Source organism: Aythya marila (genome assembly GCF_965140915.1).
Source record: "Aythya marila genome assembly, chromosome: 16".
In the NCBI taxonomy this organism is placed as follows: Eukaryota; Metazoa; Chordata; class Aves; order Anseriformes; family Anatidae; genus Aythya; species Aythya marila.
This window is the reverse complement of record NC_139057.1, coordinates 9,894,362-9,920,244: the sequence shown is the minus strand read 5'-3', so window position 1 is coordinate 9,920,244 and position 25,883 is coordinate 9,894,362. Positions and strand designations below refer to the sequence as shown.

Below are 25,883 nucleotides of genomic sequence, written 5' to 3'. Positions count from 1 at the left end.
AGTCTCACCTGCTATACACCAGATCTCCATTCCCATTCTTACAAAATGCAGGCAGGGAGTAACCACCTGTGGTATCCCTGAGGCCCACATGACCCATGAAGGTCTCAGCCACGATGCAGGGACTCACCTGCAACCATGCTGGCCCTGGAGCTGTACACCTTGGGCTTGAGAGGAGGGAGCTGGCCCACACTGACTAGCTGTCCCCTGGCAAAGCGGGGAGCCCCACCCTTCTTAGGCACTTTCTGAGCTAAAGGAGGAGCACTGCTTTATGGTATGGCTGGGCAGGAAAAACTTCTTTCATCCTACAGATTTTTTGGAGTACAAAAAAGTGCTTTGTTTTGAAGTGGAGTGAATGTCAGGCTTCTTAATGTTTGTTTTTTTTCCAGAGGGAAACTGGGCTGCAGGCACCACATCTGGAGCATCTTGCAGAGCCCTAAACTCTCATCCTTCTTCTGCCTAAGGTCAGCCCAGGAATTTTGGACCCACTTTTATTGACCCCAAAGCAGAGAACTCAAATGCAAGGTGAATCACCTTGTTACAGAGCCCAGGAAAGCATTTCTTTTTGTTTAGAGCAAGGATTTCAGCCATGGACTCCTGGAGTCCTTCCTGAGTGTTGAGCTGTTGTGGGTGGACCATCTCTCCTCCCTGAGATAGCTCATTGGCAACTAGCTCGTTTAATATGAGCAGGGACCTCTCTCTGTGGGGTCTGCAGAGCATCCCAGTGTGTTTCTCTCACTCTCCCATGCTCCTTTGGATCATACATTTTGATTTTCATCTGAAAAGCCTTTCCTTTGTACCTGCATAGATGGCTAAGTCCTGCAAAAACACGTACCTCACTGTTTTACAACCCTAAGTTCCCTGTATTTTATTCAAAAGCCTAACTTCCTGGCTGTAGTCCTGTTGGTAGTCTTATTCCTGGAGTGAATATTAAGAGAATAAAGAAACACCTTTGTTTGCAGGTGGATTTTTCTCTCCCCTGACCTGCAACAAAGGATGTCCTCTGCACTGGCAGGCTTGGAGAGCCGCTTGGCTCATGCAGAGCTGGCCCTGATGGATGCCAAGCCGTGCAGGATGCCTCCAGGCGGGTGTTGTGCAGTTGAGGGAACACTCTGTCAATAGCCGGGAGGACAGTACAATTATATTTTGTCCTCAACTATCGACACAGTGGCTCCTAAATGCCTCCTCTCTCTGTGTTATCTTCACAGGTCACCTTGGTATTCAGATGGTCTGCGACAGAGGAAGCATGAAGGGAGGAGGCTAAGTGCCAGTGGCGGAAGTCACACTCCGAAGGTGATCTGCTGTGACCCAAAAGCTTTCTGACATTTTTTTTTGCCTTGGTTGTAATAGAGAGGAAGAAAGTCTTCTTCTCCACACAGTGTCTGTAAAGTCCCAGCAAGGTGCCTCCCTATGGAGCAGAGTTTCTGGCTCCAGGGGGTTTCTTGCCTGCTTCTTGTGTGGGAATGGCTGTAGGGTCAGCCCCAGGGGAGGGTTCGGCCCCGGTGCTGGAATCACACACAATAACTAGGTGCAGACCCAATGACCGGGTTCAGGCTCAATAGCAGACCCAAGCAACAGCCTCTCACTTAATTTTCTCTCAATGAGATTTGCTCTGACTGATTCTCTGAAGTTGTTTGGAAATGTAGTGATAGAGGCTGTGATTTGTGTGCAATACTGCCTAGTTAGTCATATCAGTGGGTGTAATTAGGTGGGTGTAATCAGTTTCCATAATAAATACCAGGGTGCCAGCATCTGTTAAGTAACTCTTTGTTCACGGTCATCTCTGCTGCTCATAAAACTGTTATATCCTGCCCTTAGCCATCTATTTTGAAAGCAGGTTACAGTCATGACACTAATGTAATAGCAATGATTGGCAAACTATATAGGGTCTGTTCATTCTGCTTTTGTGCCAGGTTGGGCTCCAAAAGCGGCTCATATCTTACAAGAGAGCATCTTTCTTCAGCAATGGGCAGGCTGTGCTACTGCTTTCCATCCCCCTAACTGTAGACCAAATTTCAGTGGCATCTCAGGATTAATGAAAGCCTTTAAGAGTTGCAGGGGCTATTTTAACTTTCTTCTTCACTACAGAAGACTGTGACTTTGGGGACATAAGCCTTAAGAGAGTTGAATGTGACTGCTGTTGTGCAGCATGGGTAGGGTAGCTGTAGCCTGGTGTACGAGTGGTCCTTGCTTGTGAATCTGAGCCCTTGGTGTAACAGAAAAAGCACCCCATGTAAACCTTCATCCCCATGGGAAGGCCCTCAAGCCATCCTTTTGCACAGCAACATTCTGTACTCCAGAGACCTGCCTTTAAAGCATCTAAGTGGGGCATCACACTTGTCTTATCCCTTGTTTAGGGAGAAGAGAACCAAAGCCCAGGGATGCCACCCCTGGGCCTGGCACCTTGAAGTTAGGTGTGGCAACAGTCAGTGCTGACATCTGTGTATTTGATTGTGGATCAAGGCCAAGCACCTGCTCCGAAAACCAAACTACAAGAATGGCCTCTCACGTTCCTTGGGAAAGATGAACAAATTCAAGTTCTCCAAACCCCAGCTGTAAATGAAAGGCAGTACTTTTAATTCCTGGGGTACCTTTTGGCTGGAACAGTTTTACTAAAGATTGCAGTGAGCTTTTCATTTCCGGCTTTCCCTCTTTTTAATATTAAATATGTTTAAAACTAACATGGTTTGAACAGGAATGAAGTATGGATACATGCTACACAGCAGACAACACAAGATGGTTTCTTAGTCTTGCCTGGTGCTGCAAATCTGTGAAACAAGAAAGGGATTGTTTTTACCAGCTGCAGTCACAAATACAGCTACCAGGTGTCCAGCAGCAGGTATACCCTGCAAATCTTTGCGAATGCTGAAGCTGGAGTCCACAGCTTCTCTGCTCACAGCACATCCCCTTGTCCCCTCTCATTGTGCACATTGCTATTTCATTCTTACACAGCTCACTTTACCCTGGGAAATGAAGCAGTTTTATTTCCTCTGTCACTTACACTGTTGGTCTTTTTCATAGTGGTATAGAAAGCATTTGGGCTGGAAGCGTTCTCCTATGTCTGTAGTTGGAACTTCCACCTGTAGCAGACTTGCCAACACTACTTGGCCCCATTCATGGCTTTCTCTAGTGAGCCCTGAAAGCCTCCAGGCTGGAGAGTCCACAAACATCTTGGGACAATTTTTCCCAGTGCTGCTCCACCATCCTGTCTTGCTGCCTTTCTGCCCGTCCCAGTACCTATCGCTAGTCCATATGATGAACCAGAATAGCCCATTCCCAAATTTCCTGAATTTGCAGAGTTGCCTGTACTCCTATAGTTTTAACCCATTTCATTAATGCTCTGTTTTGTTATGGTTTTGATTCTTTCCATGACAATTCAGCTGTTCTAACAATTTAGAGATACTCATCTAAAAAAAGACTGTTTTGTTTTGCGTTTTTTTTTTTTAATTATCTCTGTAAAAAGGATTTACATGCCAGAAACAAAAAAACAAAAAACAACAACAACAACAAAAAAACAAACTCTAATTCATTGAATCTTGAATACCTCCAATGATTGATGAAACATTAAATTATAGCATATGATTACAAAACTATAGTCTGTATTCTGCACAATATATCAGCTTATGTCTTTTTGACCTGTCAGACACATTTAACATTAGTGTCTTTAGATACTATTCCTGTCTCAGCCTTTTTTACTTTGAAAGAGAGTTTTAAAATATTTTCATCTCCTTATGTTATTACAGTCATCTCTATAAGACTGTATTCTTGCTCTCTTCTCTCGAAGTGTGGATTTTTTGGCTTATTATTTCTGGAAATCCAAAATGGCTGTTGGTTTCAGCATTTCTGTCCATTTGCTGTGTCTGAGAAGCAGAACAGCCCTGACTTGGCATTCACTCCCTTTCTCGCTAGGGGTCTTTCCATCAAACAGTTTGAATACAGCACACACATACATAACACAGCGACTTCTTGGGTCCCTCCCAGACAGTTCCCTCTGGCAGCAGGTGTTCCTCTCTGCATTGCAGACTGCTGCCCATCTCACCCTGTTTAAAGGCAACAGTAGTCCTTGGAGCCCTCCCTACAGTCATGTGGGTTTACTTCTAACTGCTTCTTAAAATACAGGGATCTTTCCAGGTGTAGACTTTGTGCTGAAACAGTTGGTGGTCCTTCACAAACTACCAAATAGGTGTCTTATGAAGATGCTCCACCATATCAATTAAACTGGCAACCAAAGAAGCTTTTCTGATCCATAAATGGCAACAGAAATGCATCTTTGATTTGGTCAGCACGTTAGCCTCTTGCAGAGCGGGGAACAAATAACTACACCTCGGTTGCACTGCTGTAGCAACATGCTGCAATCTCGTTTAGAAAGGTGAACTTTGCAGTAGTCTGCTAGCACAGGAATCCAAATGACATTTTGCAACATATTCGGGTAGACAAAACAGGTCTCCAGTTTCTTGGCCCATTTAATTTGTCAAAGCAAGAGCTGAGGACCATGTTCCCATGTCACAGCTGAACAAACCAGAACTCTGGCCTTCAGTGTATAGGATCAGCCTGGGACCTTTCCACATTCCCATCCCTTCCTCTGGCATCATGTCCCACTGTACCAACTCAGTCCTACTTCCATGAGCTTTCCAGCCTAAATCAGAAGTGCCAGCTAGTGTGTAGCTCATTGCAGGAGTTGCTTTTGCACATACTTCACATGACAATATGTTACCTATGGCTATATTAGCAAACAACATCTATGGCTGTTAGCAAGAATAATACTAGCACATCTGTAGATGCAGCAGTTATTTAGGGATGGTGTTACAGAGTGCTGAGGACTTGACACTTACTCTGACAGCAGCTGGGGGAATGGGGTTACTGCAGATTATCTCTAGTCTTTCCCTGTGATGCCCATTTGCAGCTGCAGTATCCTAGATATGCTCCTGAAATGCATTTTTCAAACTTAGCTTCATCCAAAAATAGTTTAATGTGTTTTGATGTGAACCAAGGCACAGATATTGAAAATAATTGAGAAATTCTCTTCAAAAGCACACACCTGAGCTCACTGGAAACACTAGTGTAGATGCACCCATACTGACATATCCAACAAGAGGGGGACGCTAATCCTGTTGGCTCCTATGACAGGCAGTACCTGGAAATATTTACTGCATACCAGTAGGGGAAGAAAATCACAGATCATCAGTAATAGCAGTATCACAGTTTGGGAACTTGATTTAAGAGAAATTTATGGCCTGCTAAGATACAGGGCACTAACCAGCTAAGATTGGAGGAGAATGAGAAATACAAGGTAACAGAGTAGTATTTTTATTCATTTAATGTAGGCAAATTATCTGACAGCTTTCCAAGAATAATTTTACACTGTGAATCCTCATCTAAAGAGTTTCCATGAACAATATTCAATGTCTTTTATCATAGTTCTGGAGTAAATAAAAACAATTGTTATTAAAAATTAAAGATGGCACAAAATACAACATGGTAAGGACAAGTCATCATATAGAAATACTGTTATCCATTTGCAACACTTTGCAAAACAGCTGTAAGACAAGTTTCAAGATCTCAAAACCAAAAGACATTGTAGGAACAGGTGGAATTGGGCCATTTAGCTCATTAAGGGAACTTTAAAGTTCATCCTTATCAAGATCTATAAACACCTAAATGTTGAGAGACTAGAGATAGAAAAGGAAAAAAAAAAAAAAAACCAAAAAAAAACAATGAATCTAAACCTGCACAAATTCAGACAGTAAGTCAGACAGATTTCAGAAATGACAGGGGCTTAATGACTGGAACAATTTGTGCATTACATATTTTATGTAATGTCTTGAAGTTTGTGAAGTTTGAAGACTTGAAGCCCAAACGAGATGTCTCTTCCTGGAAAATATCCTGTATCTGCACAAAAAAACACTAGATTTGTCACAGGATTAGCAGCTGGAGGTTTCTGGCCTAATTATACAGGAAGTTGGACTATACTATCGGAGTGGCACTTTCTGAACATAACATCCATGAAACCTATGGACATAATTCTTGTTAGAATCTCAATAACAGTTAAATGTGATGACTTTCTCTGATGACTTCTTTGTCACTATCTGTAATGATTTTCACTGACCCTGTCACCCTTCTAGGCCATGTTAAGCACTTGATCATTATAGGAACCTTTTGAAAATGTAACATTTAAGATCTAAGTTGATATGTGAGCTTGGACACCCAACTATCATTTTAGGCATCATAGTTCAGAATGTTCATCTGCAAAACTGTTCTGATCCCACAGGTGCGTAGCCTCCATGAGTATCTATATCCTTACTAGTAGATGCCTTCTCTGGGTTTGAGCAAGACAATCATACACAACAGGATAGCTCTTCTTGCAGTGGCCTGTGAGGACAAGCTTCACCCAGTAATACAGCTGATGTGAAGCACATCAGTGCTTGAACCCCTAAGACAGTGAGACTGATAGCAGTTAGCCCCTGTTCTGCCTGGTGATGAAAGTTTTTTTCCTGCAATCTCTTTACATAGCTGCTTAAAAATCACTTTTCAGAAAGAGATGGAAACCATGATCTATAAACAATCAAATCAAATCCTATTTAATTACATCAAACGTAAAACTTGCCAAATCTCTTGCTTCTTGTAGCCTTTTGTTTATTTTCATGCTAACTTGGGGCTGTCTCTGAGAAACAACAAGAAATCTTACCATGATTTTCTTAATTAGGTATGGACCAGATTTTATCACTGTTAATGAAATTTTCCTGTGGGACAGTCATTTCAAAAGCAGACCTTTGCTCCAAGTCTCAGCTGCTTATATTTATTATAGTTCTTTACATTCTTGCAGCCCTGTAAGATCCCCAGAATAATCTGGGTAAGGATCGAAGGGAAGAGCTGTGCTTGTAGGGGGGAAGGCATCATCTGAATGATGGAATGAGAGCAAAGGCCCTTATCACAGTTGTTTGTTGGAGTTCCTATGGTGTTCTGAAGAGGAAGATTAGTGACTAATCTGCAATAAAGTAATTGCCTTCTAATTTCTAAATTCCTCTGCAGTTTCCCTTAGTTTGCAGCAGTATCTTCAATATAACTTTGTTCTGGTTGTTGTTGTTGTTATGGACTAATAAACATTTCTGTTCAATGGCTATTACCTTTAATCTCATTTGGGAATGTGATTGGTGTGCATCCTCCTTTTATCTACAGCCTCCTTGGAAAGACCTACACAAACACACTGTCTCTTCTTCAGTTCGTATCCCTTGTTTGTTCTGGGACCTCTTTCATGTGTGTATACATTTTGTTCTGCTTCCCATTTCTAGGGAATGATCTCTTATGTGTACATAGTTCATAAAGAATATATACATTCCTCACAACACACTTCATCCAGCCTGTTGCCTTTTAAAACCTGAGGAAAGTACAGAAAATCCAAAATTGCCCACTTCACTAAACATTTTTCTTTTCAATTCTAGGTCCTCCTGTTGAGCCCTTGGAGCCAACCAGGCCTTTACCGACTCTTCCTGTTCGCAGAATTCACTCCACTTCAGAAAGGAAACACGAGAGACAGCCACGACCTCCTAGTCCTCCTCTAGGTGACAGGCCATCTCCTCCTGGCATGAAACCCAACATCTGCGATGGCAACTTTAACACTGTGGCTCTCTTTAGAGGAGAAATGTTTGTTTTCAAGGTACTAAAAATTCTTGCTTATCTCATGGATGGTTTTCTTTAGTTTCATTACTGGAAAAGATGAATAAAAGTATAAGGTAGTTACCGTTACATTTGAAGTGTCTCTAAAGGTAGCTCTGTTCCTCTGAGGCTGCTAAATGAGTAATGTTAGAGGGAACTGTAAGCAGACTGGCTTTGTAATATTTTGAAACAGTGCCTAATGGGATTTACAGACTAAACAGAATTTTGGTGTCTGTGCACCAAAAAGTGAACTCATCAGCCTCACATCAGTGCCTGGTAAAATTATGGAGAAGATGGTCTTTGAAGTTATTGAAGTGCACCTGGGGGACAATGCATTCATTGGTCCCAGCCAACATTGGTTCACGAGGGGTAGGTCCTGTTTAACAAATTTGATTTCCTTTTATGATAAGATCACCCATCTAGTCGATCAAGAGAAACCAGCTGATGTGATCCTTTTGGATTTCAGTAAAGCTTTTGATGCAGTTTCCTATAGGATCCTACTGGACAGAATGTCCAGCATACAGCTAAACAAAAACATCATACAATGGGTGAGCAATTGTCTTACGGAAGAGCTCAAAGGGTTACGCTAAATGGGTCCACATCTGGCTGGCGGATGGTCACCAGTGGGTTCCCCCAAGGTTCCAGTTTAGGGCCAGTCCTCTTCTATGTTTTTATAAACGATTTGGACGTAGGACTAGAAGGTGTTTTGAGCAAATTTGCCAATGACACTAAACTTGGAGGAGTTGTGGACTCGGATGAGGGTGGAAAGGCCTTGCAGAGAGATCTGGACAGACTGGAGAGCTGGGCAATCACCAACCACATGAAGTTTAATAAGAGCAAGTGCCGGCTCCTGCACCTGGGAAGGGGCAACCCTGGCTACATGTGCAGACTGGGCAATGAGGTGCTGGGGAGCAGCCCCACAGAGAGGGATCTGGGGGTTGTGGTTGACATCAAGTTGAATTTGAGCCATGTACGTTAGATCACCTTGCATCTGAAAAACCATGGTCCTACTCCCAAAATACCCAAGGCTTTCACTCTGCCCACTGGGTATGAATGTGGAGTGGGAAATATGGAAGGTTATTAAATGTACAGAACACATCAGCCACAGAAAATGTCTGAATTGAAAATTGTTGAAGGTATTTGGAGAAGTATCAGAGACTCTGTCCTCCTCTTACTCTTCCCTGAGCATCCACTATGTCTTTAACTAATGATCTTATATCTAAAGGGATATTTAATAACTCCTTCGGGCCTATGGATGTTGTGTGTTTCACACAGTCACCATATGTGGTGGTATACATAGTGGTATACACTGTATGGCTGTCCTAAGGTCAGATAGTTGAGCACCAGCTCTCCTGGGAGGTCATATAACTGTAAACTTGCTTCCCCCTGCTTCTTTTTCTTCTCCTTCTGTCCACCCTTTTTCACAGTACCAATAATCATCTTGTTACCCTTTTGGCTGCCATCTTCCCCATGAAGTGCTTCCCTCACTGGGATTGGTGTTGGGCAGCATTGGAGCTCTCATCCAGACCAGGACTTCTACCTTTAATGGCTACAGGCTTAGGCATGGATTAGTAGTGCTTGATGCCAGACTGCAAGATGAAAGTACTCAGTCTGAAGAGCTTTCTGATTTTCTCAGGATCGCTGGTTCTGGCGTCTGCGCAACAACCGGGTGCAGGAAGGATATCCCATGCAAATTGAGCAGTTCTGGAAAGGTCTTCCTGCAAAGATTGATGCAGCCTACGAGAGGTCTGATGGAAAATTTGTTTTCTTCAAAGGTACAGTATATTTCAGTATGAGCCTGCTACACCTGCCTCACATCACACAATTAAAGCATTAAGATGATGAAAATGGGTTCACTGAATCCCTGTCCTTTTCCAAGGGGGCACTTCCAGCAACTAAAGTTTCCTGTTCCACTGACCAGCTTAACAGCTTTGATTTCAAATCAAAGAGTCAGAAAAGATGTGTCATTGCACAGCAGAACCAGCGCCTCTCCTTGCTCATTTGCCAAGTGCAAACTGCTGCAGAACAGTGCAGATCACTGGTGCTGCGCAACCTCCTGAGGCTTTACTGCTGGCCTATATACCATCACGTTCAGGGACAGATCTGCTCTCCTGGGTCAAAGTCTGCTACAAAGGGAGTTCAGTGAGTCAGTCAGTTGCAACTTGGGTTGAAAGTTCAGCTACAGGACCTCCTGCAGTCTTGAAAAAAATCTCTATCCCCGTGTAGAAGTGCTTGGTTGACTATTTGCCATGCAGCTGAGTCACAGAGGGCTCATCTTCTCTGCCCTAGAGGCACTAGCAAAGGTAGTTTCTGTGACAACACCCCTAAAACATTTTAGTCCAGTAAGCAATGTGGGCTGTACAAGAATAAATGGAACAGGGAGGCTGTTAGCACAGACCTGTCTTTTTCTTACATATTTTTGCTAGATTTTTACTAATGGTTGTTAGTCCTTCTAACAACTGAGCCATACATAAAAGTTCTCCTTTGATTTTCACCTTCCAATGTGATAGCCAAGCCTTAACATATTCCTTAGTGTGGGTTGGCCTTGCCAGTACAATCTCTGTATAAAGCTAATATAGTTCAGTAGATATTGGCTTCCATGTAATTCCAGGTAATGAGAAACAGTTCCTGTTCCTCAGGGAGTGTGAGGCTCCTGCCTGTCTCCTTGAACATGTTGTGGCATCATCTTGGAGCTTCTCCAGATACAGGGCAACCCCAAACCACACTTCTAGACAATTATGAAGGTTTTGACACCTTGATCGGAAGAGTCTGGGGAAATATTAGGAAGAATGTAGTCAGTATCCTTGAAGAAGACCTTTAATTGTGGCCACTGCCCATTAATCAAAGGCTTCCATTAAACATCTGTAACAAGAGGTTGTTCATAATGAGATCAGTGAGGCATCAATATGGCTAGTTGACTTAAAGCATGTTGGTGGCTTTTATGGAAGGTACATGGCACTTGATTTATAGTCCCGGTCCTTGTTCTAGTCTAAGAGGGGCACACTACTGTTTCCTACATATTGTTTCCTGTCAGTGCAATGTGAGCTTCTGTGTCATGATCTGCTCACATCTTTTCGAGGTGCTGGAAAAATGTGTTATGGGTGTTTTCTCTGAAGAGTCCATATGGCCATCTTTATGTGAGGCCCATATCATCTCCTTGCACTGTGACAGTTTCTGAGCATGATCAAATTGTAAGCAAGGAAGAGTAGCTGGAAGTCATCACCATGCCCCCGTACAGATGCAAAGTACATGTGGTCTTCTAATATACTGCATGCGGCTTCAGTCCCTCAGCTCAGTAAAATGTATTAAAACTAGAGAAGGCTCTAAGAAAGGCAATGGAAATTAGCAAAAAGTATGGACTGGCCTTCTACAAGGAACAATTAAATATCCTAGAACTCCTCAGCCTCAATGAGAGCTGACGAAGACAGGATGTGAGAGAAGCCTTTCAAATCAAGACTGGCCTAGAGTATGTGAATGGGAAAGCATTGTTTAACATTTCCAAAACAAGAGCTAGAGTGTCAAATAAAATCAAGAGGCTACAGGTTTAAAATGCCAAGGAGGAACTTTTCACATAATACATTTAAGCCCAGAAGTCACCACCATGCTGTGGTTCAGTGTAGGTGTTTTGCATTTGTATCACTTTAACTACTAATTAGGCATACTCATATGTTGCTTGTATCCCTGTTCGTCTCCAGGAGATAAATACTGGGTTTTTAAAGAAGTGACAGCAGAGCCTGGATACCCACACAGTTTGGTGGAGCTGGGTAACTGTCTGCCCCGGGAAGGCATTGACACGGCTTTGCGCTGGGAGCCTGTAGGCAAAACCTACTTCTTCAAAGGAGACAGGTATTGGAGATACAACGAGGACAAGAGAGCAACGGACCCAGGATACCCAAAGCCCATCACTGTGTGGAGAGGAATCCCTCAGGCGCCACAGGGAGCTTTTATCAGCAAAGAAGGCTGTATGTATCTGTAATCATTATACAAGTTAGACCAATAGTATCTTACCAAGCTCAGGAGTTGCGTTGTTGGGTTTGGGGTGTTTTAAATTTTTCCACTGAGGTAGGACTCACATCTCAGGCTGCCCAAGGCCACAGTGACACCTGCAAGCACAGGCAGTCTACAATTCTTCCTGACCCTCATCCCAGCCCAGGTACCTCCAAGCCACTAAACCACATTACTCTAATACTAGCCATTTGGGATGGGAAAAGGACTTTTTCTGGTTTTGCTTCCACAAGAGTCCCTAACCAAGCATTCCCAGGCTGTGACTGTGGGGATGCCATACCTTATTGTTTTTTTTCTCCTGTTCTCTTAGCTGTAGCTAGCTCAGTTGCTCTCTTCCTATTACAGGCTCCAACCTTCTGGATGTACTTTGAAGTTAGACATGCCCCGAGCATGGGTTTGGACCTCTAGAGGCTCCTTCTAGAGCATTTCTTTCTCTGACTTGAAGATTTCTTCCCTTTCCGCCAACTAGGGAAGAACTAACAGAAGGGGTTTGTCCATTGAGCCCTTGTTTAACTTGAGGGCTGTGGTGTGGGACAAGGGCTCTGGGGTTGGGCTTTCCAATACATCTGGAATACTGCAGTGACAGCCAGCTAAGCAAGAGGCTAGATAAAGGAGAGTCACGTTCACTGGTGTTCCTTTCCCTTTCCTTTTCCCCCCCAAAAAAAAATAATCACTTAAGAGTGATTAAAAAAGGAAGCTTGGAGTCCTCTGTAGAGATGAAGGATACTTCAGACAACATGTAGCATAAACCATCTGCCTGTTATTAGCAGCAGGACAAGACCGTTTCTTAACGAAGTCCAAATCTTTCAGATTCTGTCATCAAAATGACTTGTTTTATTCAGTATTTGCTTTCTCAGGTGGGGTAAAGAGAAACACTTGTGTATCCATCCAAATACTATCACACCAAGGCAAACACTGTCAATATTCAGACTGTTAACAGCTTGGTAATGATGAGTAAATATTACAGATGCTTTAGTAAAAAACAAATCACTGCAGAACACTTACGTTAAAATTTAGGTGGAGAGAAGTGAGCTCAGTATTTTTGTTATTCACAGCTTAAATCCTGCCATCAGCTTGTCTTGGCCAAGGGGAATGGTGTTCTGTGAGCAACATTGCCCCCACAAGCCAAACAAGAAGTTAGGGCTTCTCAAATCATAGAATCGTAGAAAAAATCAGGATTGTTTGGGTTGAAAGTGGTCTTTAAGGATCATTTAGTTCCAACCCCCTGCCATGGGCAGGGACCCCTCCCACCAGCCCACGCTGCACAAAGCCCCATCCAGCCTGGCCTTGGGCACTGCCAGGGGTGGAGCATCCACAGCTTCTCTGGGCAACCTGGGCTAGGGTCTCGCTATCCTTAAAGAATTCCTTCCTTACATCTAATCTAAATCTACCCTCTTGTAGTTTAAAGCCATTACCCCGTCTCCTTACTACAGCCCCTGACAGAGCCCTTCCCCAGCTTTCCTGTAGGCCCCCTTAAGGTATCGGAAGGCCACTGTAAGGTCTCCCCAGAACCATCTCTCCCCCACGCTGAACAACCCCAACTCTTTCAGCCTGTCTCCATAGGACAGGTGCTCCAGCCCTCTGATGATCCTCACAGCCCTCCTCTGGACGCACTCCAACAGGTCCACATCCTCTTTATGTGGTGGGAACCAGAGCTGAACACAGCACTCCACGTGGGGTCTTGCAAGAGCAGAGCTGAGGTGGGCAATCCCCTCCTTTGCCCTACTGGCCCCACTTCTTTTGATGCAGCCCAGGATATGGTTGGCTTTCTGGGATGCAAGCACACATGTTGAGCATCCCATCAACCAACACCCCCAGGTTCCTCTCCTCGGAGCTGCTCTCAATCCATTCTTCACCCAGGCTGTATTTGTGCTTGGGATTGCCCCATCCCAGGTGCAGGACCTTGCACTTGGCCTTGTTGACCCTCATAAGGTTTGCACAGGCCCACATCTCAAGCCTTTCCAGGTCCATCTGGATGGTATCCCTTCTCTGTTTCTGCTTTTAATCAAGCTCTAAAAATGTCATCTTACTTCCATGGCTTTGGAATGCCCTAGATGAATGCACTATTGACCTAGACAGCTACCACCCTCCAGCCTTTCAGGCTCTCTGTACACCCTCACATGTGCACAATTTAACCTGTTGGAAATGGTGTGATGAGAAATATTCTCTGTTTTGTCTCCTAGTTTATACCTACTTCTACAAAGGGAAGGAGTATTGGAAGTTTGATAACCAGAGGCTGAGTGTGGAGCCAGGCTATCCCCGGTCAATCCTCAAAGACTGGATGGGCTGTAATCAGAAAGATGTTGAAAGAAGCAAAGACAGGCGCCTCCCTCACGATGATGTGGATATTATGGTGACAATAAACGATGTGCCTAGCACTGTAAATGCAATTGCAGTTGTGATCCCTTGCATTTTGTCTCTGTGTATCCTTGTCTTGGTGTACACAATCTTCCAGTTTAAAAACAAAGAGGTGCAGCAAAACGTTGTGTATTACAAAAGACCTGTCCAGGAATGGGTATGACACAGTCAGCTGCACATTTCAACTCATTGATCTGATGAGGATATGGACAAAAAAAATAAAAGCATTAAAAAAGCCTACCAAACAAAACTACTTCAGTGACTTACAAGTTTTGGACATCCTGGGACCGAAAGAAGCAGAAAAACTGGAAAAAATGCAGGCAACCTTGCAATGTGGAGCCTCATTCCTTCTAACTGCCTCAGTCGTGTCAGTCTTGGCGTGCCATTCTCCACAGGCTCACTCTGCAAACATCAGAGACTTGAGACTTCAAGACAGATTTTCTTCAGACGTTTCAACTGACCTGGGAAACTTCCTTCAGTTCCCTGCATCAGTGCTCCCTGTTAAACCCAGCATTCTCCAGTGTAGCTAAACCACCTCTGAACAGAACCATTTTTTTTAATAGCTGTCTCATAAATGAATTAAGATCATGGAATCTATGAACAGGAACAATTCAGTACTGTAAGAAGACATTCTGATGCTGAGCCATTCTAAAAGATCTTCTTTGTTTATTACAAAAAAACAGGGAATTACCTGGAAACAATTTTCCAATACCTGCTGGTCAGATGTTTTGTACATTCATAACTAATCGATGCTGCCACTCAGCACAGTGCATGAGGAACCATTAAGTACTCCGAGAGGTAAACGAGTGCAGAGCAGAAGCTCAAGAAGCACCAAAACAGACACCGTAATGTTACTTGGTGATATCAAGTCCTAGATTGGGACAATCTAAAGACAAAAAGTAATTGAGTCTTAAAAAAAAGGGGGGGGAGGGGGGAAGAGAATATGCTTTTGTTTTGGGAGCCATTAATGAAATATTTAGATGTCATATGATGCTGTTTTAAGCTCCCATCAGCCAGAAACAATGAACCAATAATTACCAGTATAACAAAAAATGTACAGACGTAGACTGCACTCTGCCCCTGTAAAGATGCTGGGAAAAGATGAATTGTTGTTATGTGGCATGTGTAACTAGACTGTAGAATTTGTATGTTGGGTTTCAGGAAAATGGAAATGTTTTTTTTTTTGGAGTGAGATCGTCAGTATATTTTGCTGAAATAGTCAAGATACAGTAAGGATTAGGCCTGTTTATAAAACTAAAACCAATCCCTGTAGATGTTACAAACATCGTATGCCTTTGAAATTTGTTGTTTGTTTGTTTTTGCTCACTTCTTCACGTGCAAGAATTTGGCGAGGACCAAAGGAAGCATGCTACACAGTAGAATGAGTTCATCACTAGCCACATTTGACAGAGCCATAAAAATCAGTTAAACACTAAATAAAAACCTGAACTTTCAGTTAGTAACTTTTCATGACTCTCTTCCCACAACAGTAGCTTCTGCTTATCCCTGTTACAATTGTAAATGGTTTAGGATTTTGTGTCCTAACCACAAACTTAGTCCATTTTCTTATTGATGCCGATACTTCTACCATGTTAACTAGAAGCAGAAGAGTCTCCTGCAATGCAATCTAATGGTGAAGTCCTGCCCAGTACAAAAGTGCCATTCATGTAAGCATATGAACTGCTTTGCACGCTAACTATAGGGAATAGGTGATTAGTGTAAGCCCTCTGCATATAACTGAATTTTATTCAGTGCAATAGAAGTTCAATGCACAGAATGTCCAACTAGTATAGAAAAATACAGCTCCATGTCAGCTATGGAAAAAAAATCCAAGGATTTTTATTTTCTTGACAAACATGCTATAAATATTTGTAATTACAATGATGAGGAATGAAGCAGCAGAAAGATTGTTAGCATTCTGAATTTCTAACTGGGATTCAACTATTGCTATGATGAAGCCAGATAGACAAATAGATACTTCTTAGTGAAGCCCACTAGGACTGCATAACATGTGGTCTCAAACTGTATTTTGTCTTTCATAATTGATTTCCATAGCCACGCTGTTTATTGTGTTTAAAAAGTATTACAAACATATTATGAAATAAGTGAGAAGCTAGTAGATGCAAAACTGAATTTTAGTGAAAAAATGTGGTTATGTCTCATGATGGATGAAGGAGTGCAAAGGACCAAATGAAATCAGAGCAATTAATTAGACACTCCCCCCTACATGCTACTCTGTATGTTGCTATGTGTACTATATATGTGGTAGAATGCACACTATGAATGCCACAGCCACATGGCACATCAAACTCATCTGTACGCTGCCATCTCTTCTGGGACTGTGACAGCCCAAACCTTTGAGCAACTTCCAACAGCCATCATTAAAAAAAAAACCAAAACCAACAACCAAGAGAAATGTCTGTTTTTGGGGTATGAGGGAGGGGTGTTTGTTTTTTTTTTTTTCCTAGTGCCCAGCTGTAGATATTTTTCTTCAAAATCTTATACTTAGTGCCAAGTTGTACAAGCAGCATGTGCATGATGCTGGTCTGAAGCAAGCTCAGCTGTTCCCTCAGACAGCTACATATTGCCCTGTAAAATCAGGCACCCTGCTGCAATAAGGTAAGCCTTCTGCCCTATAGTGCCAAAGTCCAGTGTTCCATGAAGAACTGATGCTATAAAGAACTGGAGAAATAGTTTGGTGCCTTTTATCACCACCTCGTAACTGGCTGCTGATGCACACTGAACTGCTTGTTCAGTGCACCTCTGGGTGCAGGTAAATGTTATAAATTTGTCCGTGATTTCCAGGGGCATAAGATGTTTCTGTAAGCATTTTAGTTGCTGAGAAACAGCCCTCAACAGCTACAAGCGTTGGCACTTGGGGGGGCTGAGGCAGGTAGATGAGCAGTTGGCCCATTTACTCTGCAAGTACAACCCAGTTCACTCCGTTGTCATCTCACTTTTAGTTAGATTAACACCTGCACAATCCTGGAGTGACCTGGATCCAGACACAAATGTTAATATTCACATAGGGAACAGTTCCTTATATTCCCATGTCTGAGCTTTTTGCTGAGATCCTGTCCAATGCAAAACAAGCACATCACCTGAGTACTGACTCAGCACGCCTTCCATCAGCACCTCCAGGGACAGGTGGCCACATTCCAGTTTTTGTCCGGACACACAGAACCAGGACACATTGCCACCACAGGGGAGCAGGGAACATCAGTGCTTACTCAACTGATACACACTGCCCTGCAGTATGTGCCATCTGTACAGAAGACAGTCCTGGCATGCTTACCTTGAGCGCAGCAGTTTCAGCTCCTCCAAGGTGCAGCCCATTTTTTGCATTCTTTTTTTCCTCCACATTTTGACTGGGAATAATTTGATCACCAGTAAAGTACATTCATTTTTCCAGATAAATATGCAGGGAAATACAATCAGCAATTAATCACTAGTCATACAATCGCTATAGTCTTAACAGAGGTGGACCTCCACTCTAAGAGGGATCAGCTTCTGCCTTGTAATTGGTCATTACACCTCAACACAAGCTCCCATCACCACATCAGGTAGTCCTCATCCCTATTAGTCAGAATGAATCATTTTGAGTAAATTTTGCTCCACTAATCCACTGCCTGTCCTAAACAGGACACAATAAGCTGAACATCATGGCTTCCAACTGAGCTCCCTATAAAAATGCAGTGAAAAATTCAGCCTTTTGCTCTATTTCCCCCCCATCCTGTAACATACGAAAGAGCCTCCCTCTCATTCCATAGGATTATCCAGGGTCTTTAAAAGCCTTTGGCACAATACCTTGCAAATACCTTTTGGAAGTTCAGATAGATTACAAAGAAACTTCATATTTAAATAACTCCATAGGCTTTGTTGGACTTGCCATTAAAGCACCAGGTTTACGCTCTCTCATGCTATCATGTATCCACATTTCTACTACTTTCACTCTTCACTAGTTTCTGATAGTTTTCTTTGTACACAGGTCCACCTTACTAGTTCAGAAATCCCACAAACCCTTTGTTTAGAAGTGATAACATGTTTGCCACCTTCCAGTTCCCAGGTTTCAATGCAATACTCATAGGAGGTCATACATCACAGTTAGTAATACCTTATTCTTCTGTCTGTCTCTCACTCTTTGGCATATTTCTATCACCAACATTGTCCTAGTATCTTTCTTATTTAAGGATTTGGATTTCACAGAAACTGGATTAATGTATCTTATATATAAGCAATTTTTAACACGCGTCAAGTTCATTAATACAAACTAGGATTTCTGCATAATGACTGTAATTAAAAGTAGAGACAAAAAACGCAGTTTTACTCATTTCACACTTGATGAATATATGCTAACACCCACAGCGATGGTCAGACTACCATTTATTCCTTATCAGAGCCCTGTGAGGTGACCAAAGAAAAACAGTGTCTAACTCTAAATACTGAGACTTGCTAAGAGGAAGAAACCTGAAATGAGTGACAAAAAAGGTTGTCCACTGCATTAAAGGGGCCACAGACACCAGAAATTGTTAGCCAAATTGTATGAAGAGCTGTAACCTGCTTATAGGCTTCCCCAGTGGCAGAGAACAAGTGAGCTGTCTGGAAATGGCAGCCCCTGCCTGTCACCGTTCTAGACAAGCTAGATAACAGGGCTTGCTATTACCAGAGACAATCCTATGGCAATCCTCACTTAAAACTCTGAGGAACAACCTTTAATCAACCCAAAACTTATAAATTGTTCCCCAAACATCCAGACAGTCCAACATATGCGGAGGTTTATTTAATATTCTACAGAGCCTGAACCACCAGGGCCAAAAAAAGAGTTCTGCCCTAACTGCCTTCAGGACTTAACTCCTCAAGAGAATCCAGCTGAGAATAATACAGCTACACGGAAGCAAGCAGGCAGCTTCCATATACCCTTTGGATAGGAAGTAGAGACATTTGTATGCGTTCAGCATACCTGTACGAAGCAAGCACAAGAAAAGCAACTGAAATGAGAGGTCAAGGAGCAACAGCTCTGTTTAGAAGTAAATGACTATCTTCTACCTGAAAGCAGCATTTATGTCACTGTCACTGCTAGACAAAGGCAGAACTCTTCATTAGCAAGCTCCCAAACCCAAAACATATTACTGAATGCAGTAACTGTTTACAACTGCGTTACTTAACCTTTGTCACCAAGGTAACTCAAGATGACATTCTTCAACCCTTTTTGATGTGCTGACTTTTAAGAGCTTTCCAGTGTAGGTGGCCAACTCCCATACAGCACATTTAAGCCTACTGGCAACTCTATGTTTTTCCAGGCTCTTTTGCAGATGCCTCTGAAGTAGCATATATGTCACCAGACATCTGCAGACAACAGATCAAATACCACTGCTTTGGAAGCAGTTACACTTGGCTGTTAAGTCCCTGTATTGACTTCTTGGAGAAACTCCATTTCTAATCTGAGCTAATCACTTCAGAATCACCAGCCCTATGAGAATAGCTGCAAGTCAGGTCACAAGAACAGGTGATGCTTTCCGAATTATTTTTTGGCAAGTAAACTACTATATTTTTGGTATACAAAATGCAAAGGGCTCTTAAGTTCACTTACAGCAGAAATATTACTGTTTAGCAAGACTGTGAAAAGAGAAGGCAGTGCCATATACGTGCTTAAACAGTCTGCTGCGCAGCAGAACTCTAATCTGCTATTTAAGGCAAAACAATCTCTAGTGATCAATATCCAAAAGGCAAAAGTATATGTGGGCTAAATTGAGGACTTCGGTCAGCATCACAAAGAAAGCACAACTGAAGAAAAACTGGAGAACATTAGCAAAGGGTTAGAAAGCATTCCATATTTGCAACTTATATATGTTATTTGTCACGTTTTGCAACAATACTTAGTTTACAAAACACTACATTTTTTTTTGTAGCCTCTTCCTGGTGCTGGGCCTGCAGAAACAACAGAAGATCTAGATGTCTGTAATCCAAACTGCTGCTTGACACTTCACTCCTTAGGAGCTTCCTGAACCAACACTGCTCATGTCAAGCTAAAAAGACAAAACAGAAATAAGATTTAGAAAATGAGTGCCACAGTGCAGAAGACATTTCCAAACACCAGTATAGTCAGTTCTCAACCTCCAGCTACAAAGGACCAGTAGCAAATTTCCCTTCCTAGAACATATGAGTTTGTGAAAAGAGTGAAGGAGACCTGGTGACTGCTAACAGCTAGCTCTAAGAACACATTCGTCAAGTTGGCAAAGGCAAGAAAATCAGTCTTGTCTAAGCAGTTATTAAAAGCTTAGCACAGGTTTAATTATGGTTTTACGCTGTGCTCAGAAGCATAAGGCCTTTACATAGGAACTGTGAAGGTAAGAATAACTCTTTCAAACAGTTCTTCATTGGAAGAAATTAAGGAATTCCTTATTCTTTCTCTATGCCATAAACCATTCCCATACATTTTTATGAGAACTGAGAACTCTGTAAGTAAATTACAGTGGCCTAAGCAGCTCAAAAGCACACCTCTAGCATTACTGCAATGATAAGAGTTACAATCAGTTGAAAGTCCAAATGAAGTTCGCACTGGACATTCACCTATAGCCATGCCTAAACCCTGTAAAAGTTTTTGTATATATCAACAAGTGAGGAAGGTCCTCTATCACTACCAGTCCAGGCAGAAAAAAAAAGATAACCTGCATTCCACTTGGACAAAACCTTTGACATAAAGGCTTAAAAAAAAAAAAAAGCCAAGATGTTAAAATGCCAGTAACTTCGCTTGAGTTTTAAAACAAGATTTGTTTTCCATTAATAAATAAATAAGTAAAAAAAAATCATAGGTGTCATAAACTTAGCACTGGCATTTAGAACAAAAGTATCTGAAAGTTGAAGTGGCTACTTTTACGTTTCCTCAGAAAAAAATCTTGCAATTCTAAATGCAACAAGAACTGTTATGCAGTCATGATTCATGACTAAGAATGCTTATCAACTACATAAACCAAACCTTTCTGCAACAAGGTAATTCTCGTCAGTAACCCAATAAAAGCAAAGAGGAAGCAAAGAGAGAAATCAACTTTGAGAAACAGCTAGTGTTATAGCTTCCTTATCGTAAGATCTTGACTGTTTTCATTATGATTATAGATGAAGCTGTATCCTCCTTACCTGTCAATCAAGGAATCTCTCATATTGGTAGCAATGGTACTTGGCTGAGCTTCGTTCAACCTGAAGATACTCTCAATGACGGAGAGCTCTGTGCTAGTTGTGTCCAGTCCACAGAAGGCACACCAGTCATTTACAACCATTCCTGCTGCAATGACCTCACTGCCACGATTCACTGTTCCAGCCTAGGGAAGAAAAAAAAATAATAATAATCAGCAGTAGTTTGCAGAGCACACTGACATCACCACATTTTGTTACATTTCCTTATTACTAGGTCTTAAGTAGAGGGCCTCAACTCACACCCCTGAAAAGATTAAAGCTTCTGGCATCAACAAAGATTTTACTTAAACACTTAAAAGTCAACAGATAGCCTGCAGTAGCTGGAAAGAACATTTTGTGACATTCAGTTTAAAATAACAAATCTAGCAAACAAGCATAAAGGCACAGCAATCTTGAAATTAACGAATCCAACTGAGCCAGCACAGGATTTTATTACTCGATTTTTTTGAAATGTGCCTTTAGCCAAACCAGACTATTTCGTATTCCATATGAATGAATCAGCAAATCTTGCATAACCTCAGCAGAGCAATGTTTCAGAAGCAAACTAAAGCCTCTATGCAGCTTATTCAAACTCAGAAAAGGTGGAGAAAACATCTCAGAAGACTGGCCTCCTTCAGGACTTCGCCTCATCTCCCTTTTGGAACAGCCCTGCAGTGAAAACAGTACCTAAAGAGACCATGAGACTGCAGAAACTTTAAAACCATAAAATAGAAATGGAAGGGAGCAGCAAGAAAAAACACAAATGCCTTACCACAAGTGGAACCTGAAGCAATGAAGACAGTTCATCCTGATCATCAATTGATGTTTTGGGGTGCACAATTCCTCCTTGGTTACTAAAAACACAGTAACTTCCTACCAGGACCTGATCTGCTACAGTCTGCCTGAATACTTCAACCTTTAGTACATCTGCCAAGATCTCTTCAGTCTCCTGCAAACAGAGAAAGAGAACAAAATCCTCAGCAAAATGGTATTCTAGAATTTGAAGTCAAGCTATTCTTGCAAAGAACTAGCTGGGATCCTTTCACCACGCATTGCAATCAAATCATCATAAAATACTCTCACTCTTCTTGATCAACCTCTGTACTCCAGAGGTGTTTCCACTTACTTGTGCACACTTGAGCTGGAAGCAAGGCTCCTATAACTAAACACACCACCACTGAGAAATGCTCTTCCTCCCCTTTTTCTCAAAGATGTTGGCAGTACATGAACTGTGTCAACACCTGTTGTGTAGGTATTCCCCTGTGAATCAGTCCTTTTTTGTCCCAGACCTGAGTACTGTCTTAACCTTCTGCATAACTCTAAGAACTTCCTTCCCTTCCAGATAAAGCTCAGCAGGTTTTCATTGTAACTGGTTTTGATTTCTCCCTTTCTGGCCATCTTACCATACTTTTTACACTTAAAACATAGTATGCTGCAAAGACTATTGCCTGCGAAGGCTTTTACCTTGACCTCTTTTTTGTCTTTGCACTCCTTACACCATTTCCGTCACCTTTAGCATAAACTGAAAGAAAACATCAGGACCTTCAGTAGCTGTAGCCACACAACTCACCTCTCTAGTGCTATTGAAGTATCAGCTCTCAAACATAAATTGGCAGTAACTTCATGTCCCCTGCCCTTGTTTTTAACTTTCATACAGGAGCTTCCATTTTTCTTTTACCTCACTGTAAACACACACACTGCATCATCTATGATCTCTTCCAACTCTATTAGAAATTTCAATGTGATCAGCAGCATTTTGTAACTACTGCTACAGTCCTGATCAAATTTGTTATGCTCTTTATTACACACATAGATGCTCTTTTTTCGGTCCATTTTATATACACATAGCAAACTGCACTTGACAATTAACTTCCACATCCCACGGCTTCCCACCATTAACTACAGTATGCCAAAAAAGAGCACACACTGAATTTACAGCAGGCTCCACATTAACAAATAAGGAAAATTATAGGAGAAGAAGAAGATCAACTGAAACAGAGTCAAAAGTCCCAAATTCAATTCTGTGATTTCTCTCCCAAAAAGAAAGGAAATGTGAGGCAGCACAGCTTCCTACATGATATTAGCTTAACTGTTAGCATAACTCTTCTGGAATTCATGCTACTTATAGTATGCAACAATAGCTACAAACTCCAATTGCAGCTTCAGAATAATTTCAGATGCAACCATAAGGAATGTAAAAGCGTAACAGCCGTATACCCTGTCAAGATCTGGATGAACAAGAGCTACGTAGTCATTGCAGGTAGTGACGTTGCCTAGTGCTGAGAGACGCTCTTCTACTCGCTGAATTCGTACAGAATCTGGAAGGCTATTGCGGATATGTTGAAGCTCTTGGTCTGTTGTACTGCTTGGGACCAACAGCCCGTGCCTGTTCCCTAAAATGACCAAAAAAAGGAAAGTAATACATAAGAAAGAAAAACAATTCCACATTACAGTAATTTTAAAAGCAACTATTTCCATTGTGCTTATTACTTTACTGCAGTTCAGAAAAAGGCTGGAACTGCCCCGCCCCATCTGTTCATTTCAAGCCCACAAATCAGCCCAAACAAAATAACATGGCACCACAGGTGAGGGAAAGCCATGATGAAGCACAAACTTAAAGAATGTAAATGGGTAAATGACACTACTTTTATTCACTATTCTTTTTTAACAGAACTGAAGGAAACACAAGGTTCTCAATGAAACACTTTGTTATGAAATTTCCCCCAGTAGATGCTGGTTGTCCTCACAAAGCCTACAAATTCCACTTGATTTTGTTACTCTCCTTTAGCAAATTGGTAACATAGGACAAATACATTTTTATTTTTTCAGGAACAAAAAGAAAGCACAAAGCATGCTCTTCTGAATAGTACACCACTAGCTGGAGACAAGTGAAAGAATTTTCTTTGACCTTCACATCTGTAATGCCTCCCTTGCCCTCACCCCTCCAGTCCTGGCCCTGAACCATTAACCTTCAGAAAAAAAATGGAATGGTTTCTCCCAGTTTACCAGAAAGCAGATTTATGTGCATCAATAACCTGTCTTCAGGCCTTGAGAAGAAGATGCTTTTTATTACCCTTGCTGTCTTTTTTGTTTGTTTGTTTGTTTGCTTTTTAGCAAAGGAGGAAATCCTTCACTGTAAGGGTGGTGAGGCACCGGCACAATCTGCCCAGAGGAGCTGTGGGTGCCCCACCCGTGAAGGTGCTCAAGGCCAGGCTGGATGGGGCCGTGGCCAGCCTCACCTAGTGGGTGGCATCCCTGCGTGTGGCAGGGGGGGGTTGAAACTCGGTGATCTTTAAGGTCCCTTCCAACCCGAGCCATTCTATGATTTTTAACCGGGTGAGCTTCATTTCCTACAGCTTTGCTGTAATCCCGGATGAGGGGAGCCACGCGTCGGCCTCCCCAGCCCTGCCCGCCCACCTGCGGGCCCCGAGGCCGGGTGCCCCCCGCCACCTACCCACACACATCCTGCCGATGATGCGGCAGCCGGCGATGGAGGCGTGCACCACCGGGATGGTCCCGAACAGCTCCCCCTCGAACACGCTGCAAGGAGAAGGAGCCGTTAGGGGTCAGCCGCGGGGGGGTCCCGCCGGGCCGAGCCGAGCCGAGCCGAGCCGAGCCGAGTCGAGCCGGGCCCTCGCGGCTCCCTCACCTGTAGAAGTTCTCGGAGCCGCCGATCGCCACCAGGCAGTAGGCGTTGGTGAGCTTGGCGAAGCAGCCCAGCTCGTTGTTGTTCTCGAAGCTGGCGCGGACGGCCATGGCAGCGGCCCCTCGCCGAACGCACGCGGGCTCCGCAGCTCCCGACCCCGGCGGAAGGCAGCGGGCGGGGCGGCCCCGGCAGCGCCCCGCGGAACAGCGCCGCCCGCCCGCCGGGAGGAGCGGGCGCTCTGCCGGCCCCTCCCCGCCCTGTCGCCATTTTCCGGGGCTGTGGCACAGCGCCTCAGGGCTCCACAGCCAGCTCAGGGCTCCGGCGTTGCGCTGGGGGAGTTGCACAGCGCCGCGGGCCTGGCCCTCGCAGGCCACCGTGTACACAAAGATGGCACCGTGGGTCCAGGCACGCCGCTGTGGGCTCAGACACAGCGTTGGCATCCGCGTAGTTGGATGCTGCACCGTCCCTGTGCCTGGACCTGTCACCTCATGCCATCACCATCTGTGATGGACCTGTGCCTGGACCTGTCTCCTCATGCCATCGCCATCTGTGTTCTCAGACACGCTGCTGTGTGCTGGCACCGCCTGCGTGCCCAGGCGCACCACCACGTGTCATCGCTATCCCCGGACACAGACATATGCTGTGGACTCAAATGTGCCACTGTGTGCCATCACTGTCTGCGTGCCTGGATGTACCACCATGGTCTGGACCATCACCGTGGGCCAACACTGCCCACATGCTGGAAAAAAACGTGTCTAGATGCCACCGATGTGCGGGCATAGCTTCCCCATCCAGGCATGACTGAATACCACCTTTGTTCTGCCACCACCAGTGTCCCAACAGCCCAATGAGCAGACATGTCACCTGTGTGCAAGCATACACCCAGCGATCCAGACACCATCCATGTGCCTGGGCATGCCACCCATGTCCAGGCACAACCCATGTCAGCTGCAGTCTGTGTTCAGATACAATCTGTGTGCAAATACTGCCCGTGTGCTGGCATTGCCCATGTGCAGACACCACCTACCTGCCATCACCACACATTCGCAGGTGT

General features: G+C 43.4%; 2 protein-coding genes across 2 annotated transcripts; one reads left to right on the top strand and one right to left on the bottom strand.

Annotated features, from left to right (window-relative positions):
- The first annotated feature begins 1,224 nt into the window (after positions 1-1,224).
- On the top strand, positions 1,225-19,683 carry LOC309884517 (matrix metalloproteinase-24). Its single transcript, XM_082773572.1, has 5 exons — positions 1,225-1,290; positions 7,437-7,651; positions 9,287-9,425; positions 11,346-11,612; positions 13,839-19,683. The coding sequence occupies exons 2-5, from the start codon at positions 7,580-7,582 to the stop codon at positions 14,174-14,176; spliced, it is 816 nt and encodes a 271-aa protein (XP_082629698.1). The 5' UTR covers positions 1,225-1,290; positions 7,437-7,579; the 3' UTR covers positions 14,177-19,683.
- A 163-nt stretch (positions 19,684-19,846) lies between these two features.
- EIF6 (eukaryotic translation initiation factor 6) lies at positions 19,847-24,996 on the bottom strand. Its single transcript, XM_082773574.1, has 6 exons — positions 24,833-24,996; positions 24,638-24,723; positions 23,401-23,576; positions 21,956-22,132; positions 21,148-21,329; positions 19,847-20,039 (listed from the first exon to the last, which is right to left on the bottom strand). The coding sequence occupies exons 1-6, from the start codon at positions 24,937-24,939 to the stop codon at positions 20,030-20,032; spliced, it is 738 nt and encodes a 245-aa protein (XP_082629700.1). The 5' UTR covers positions 24,940-24,996; the 3' UTR covers positions 19,847-20,029.
- Between the last annotated feature and the right edge of the window lie 887 nt (positions 24,997-25,883).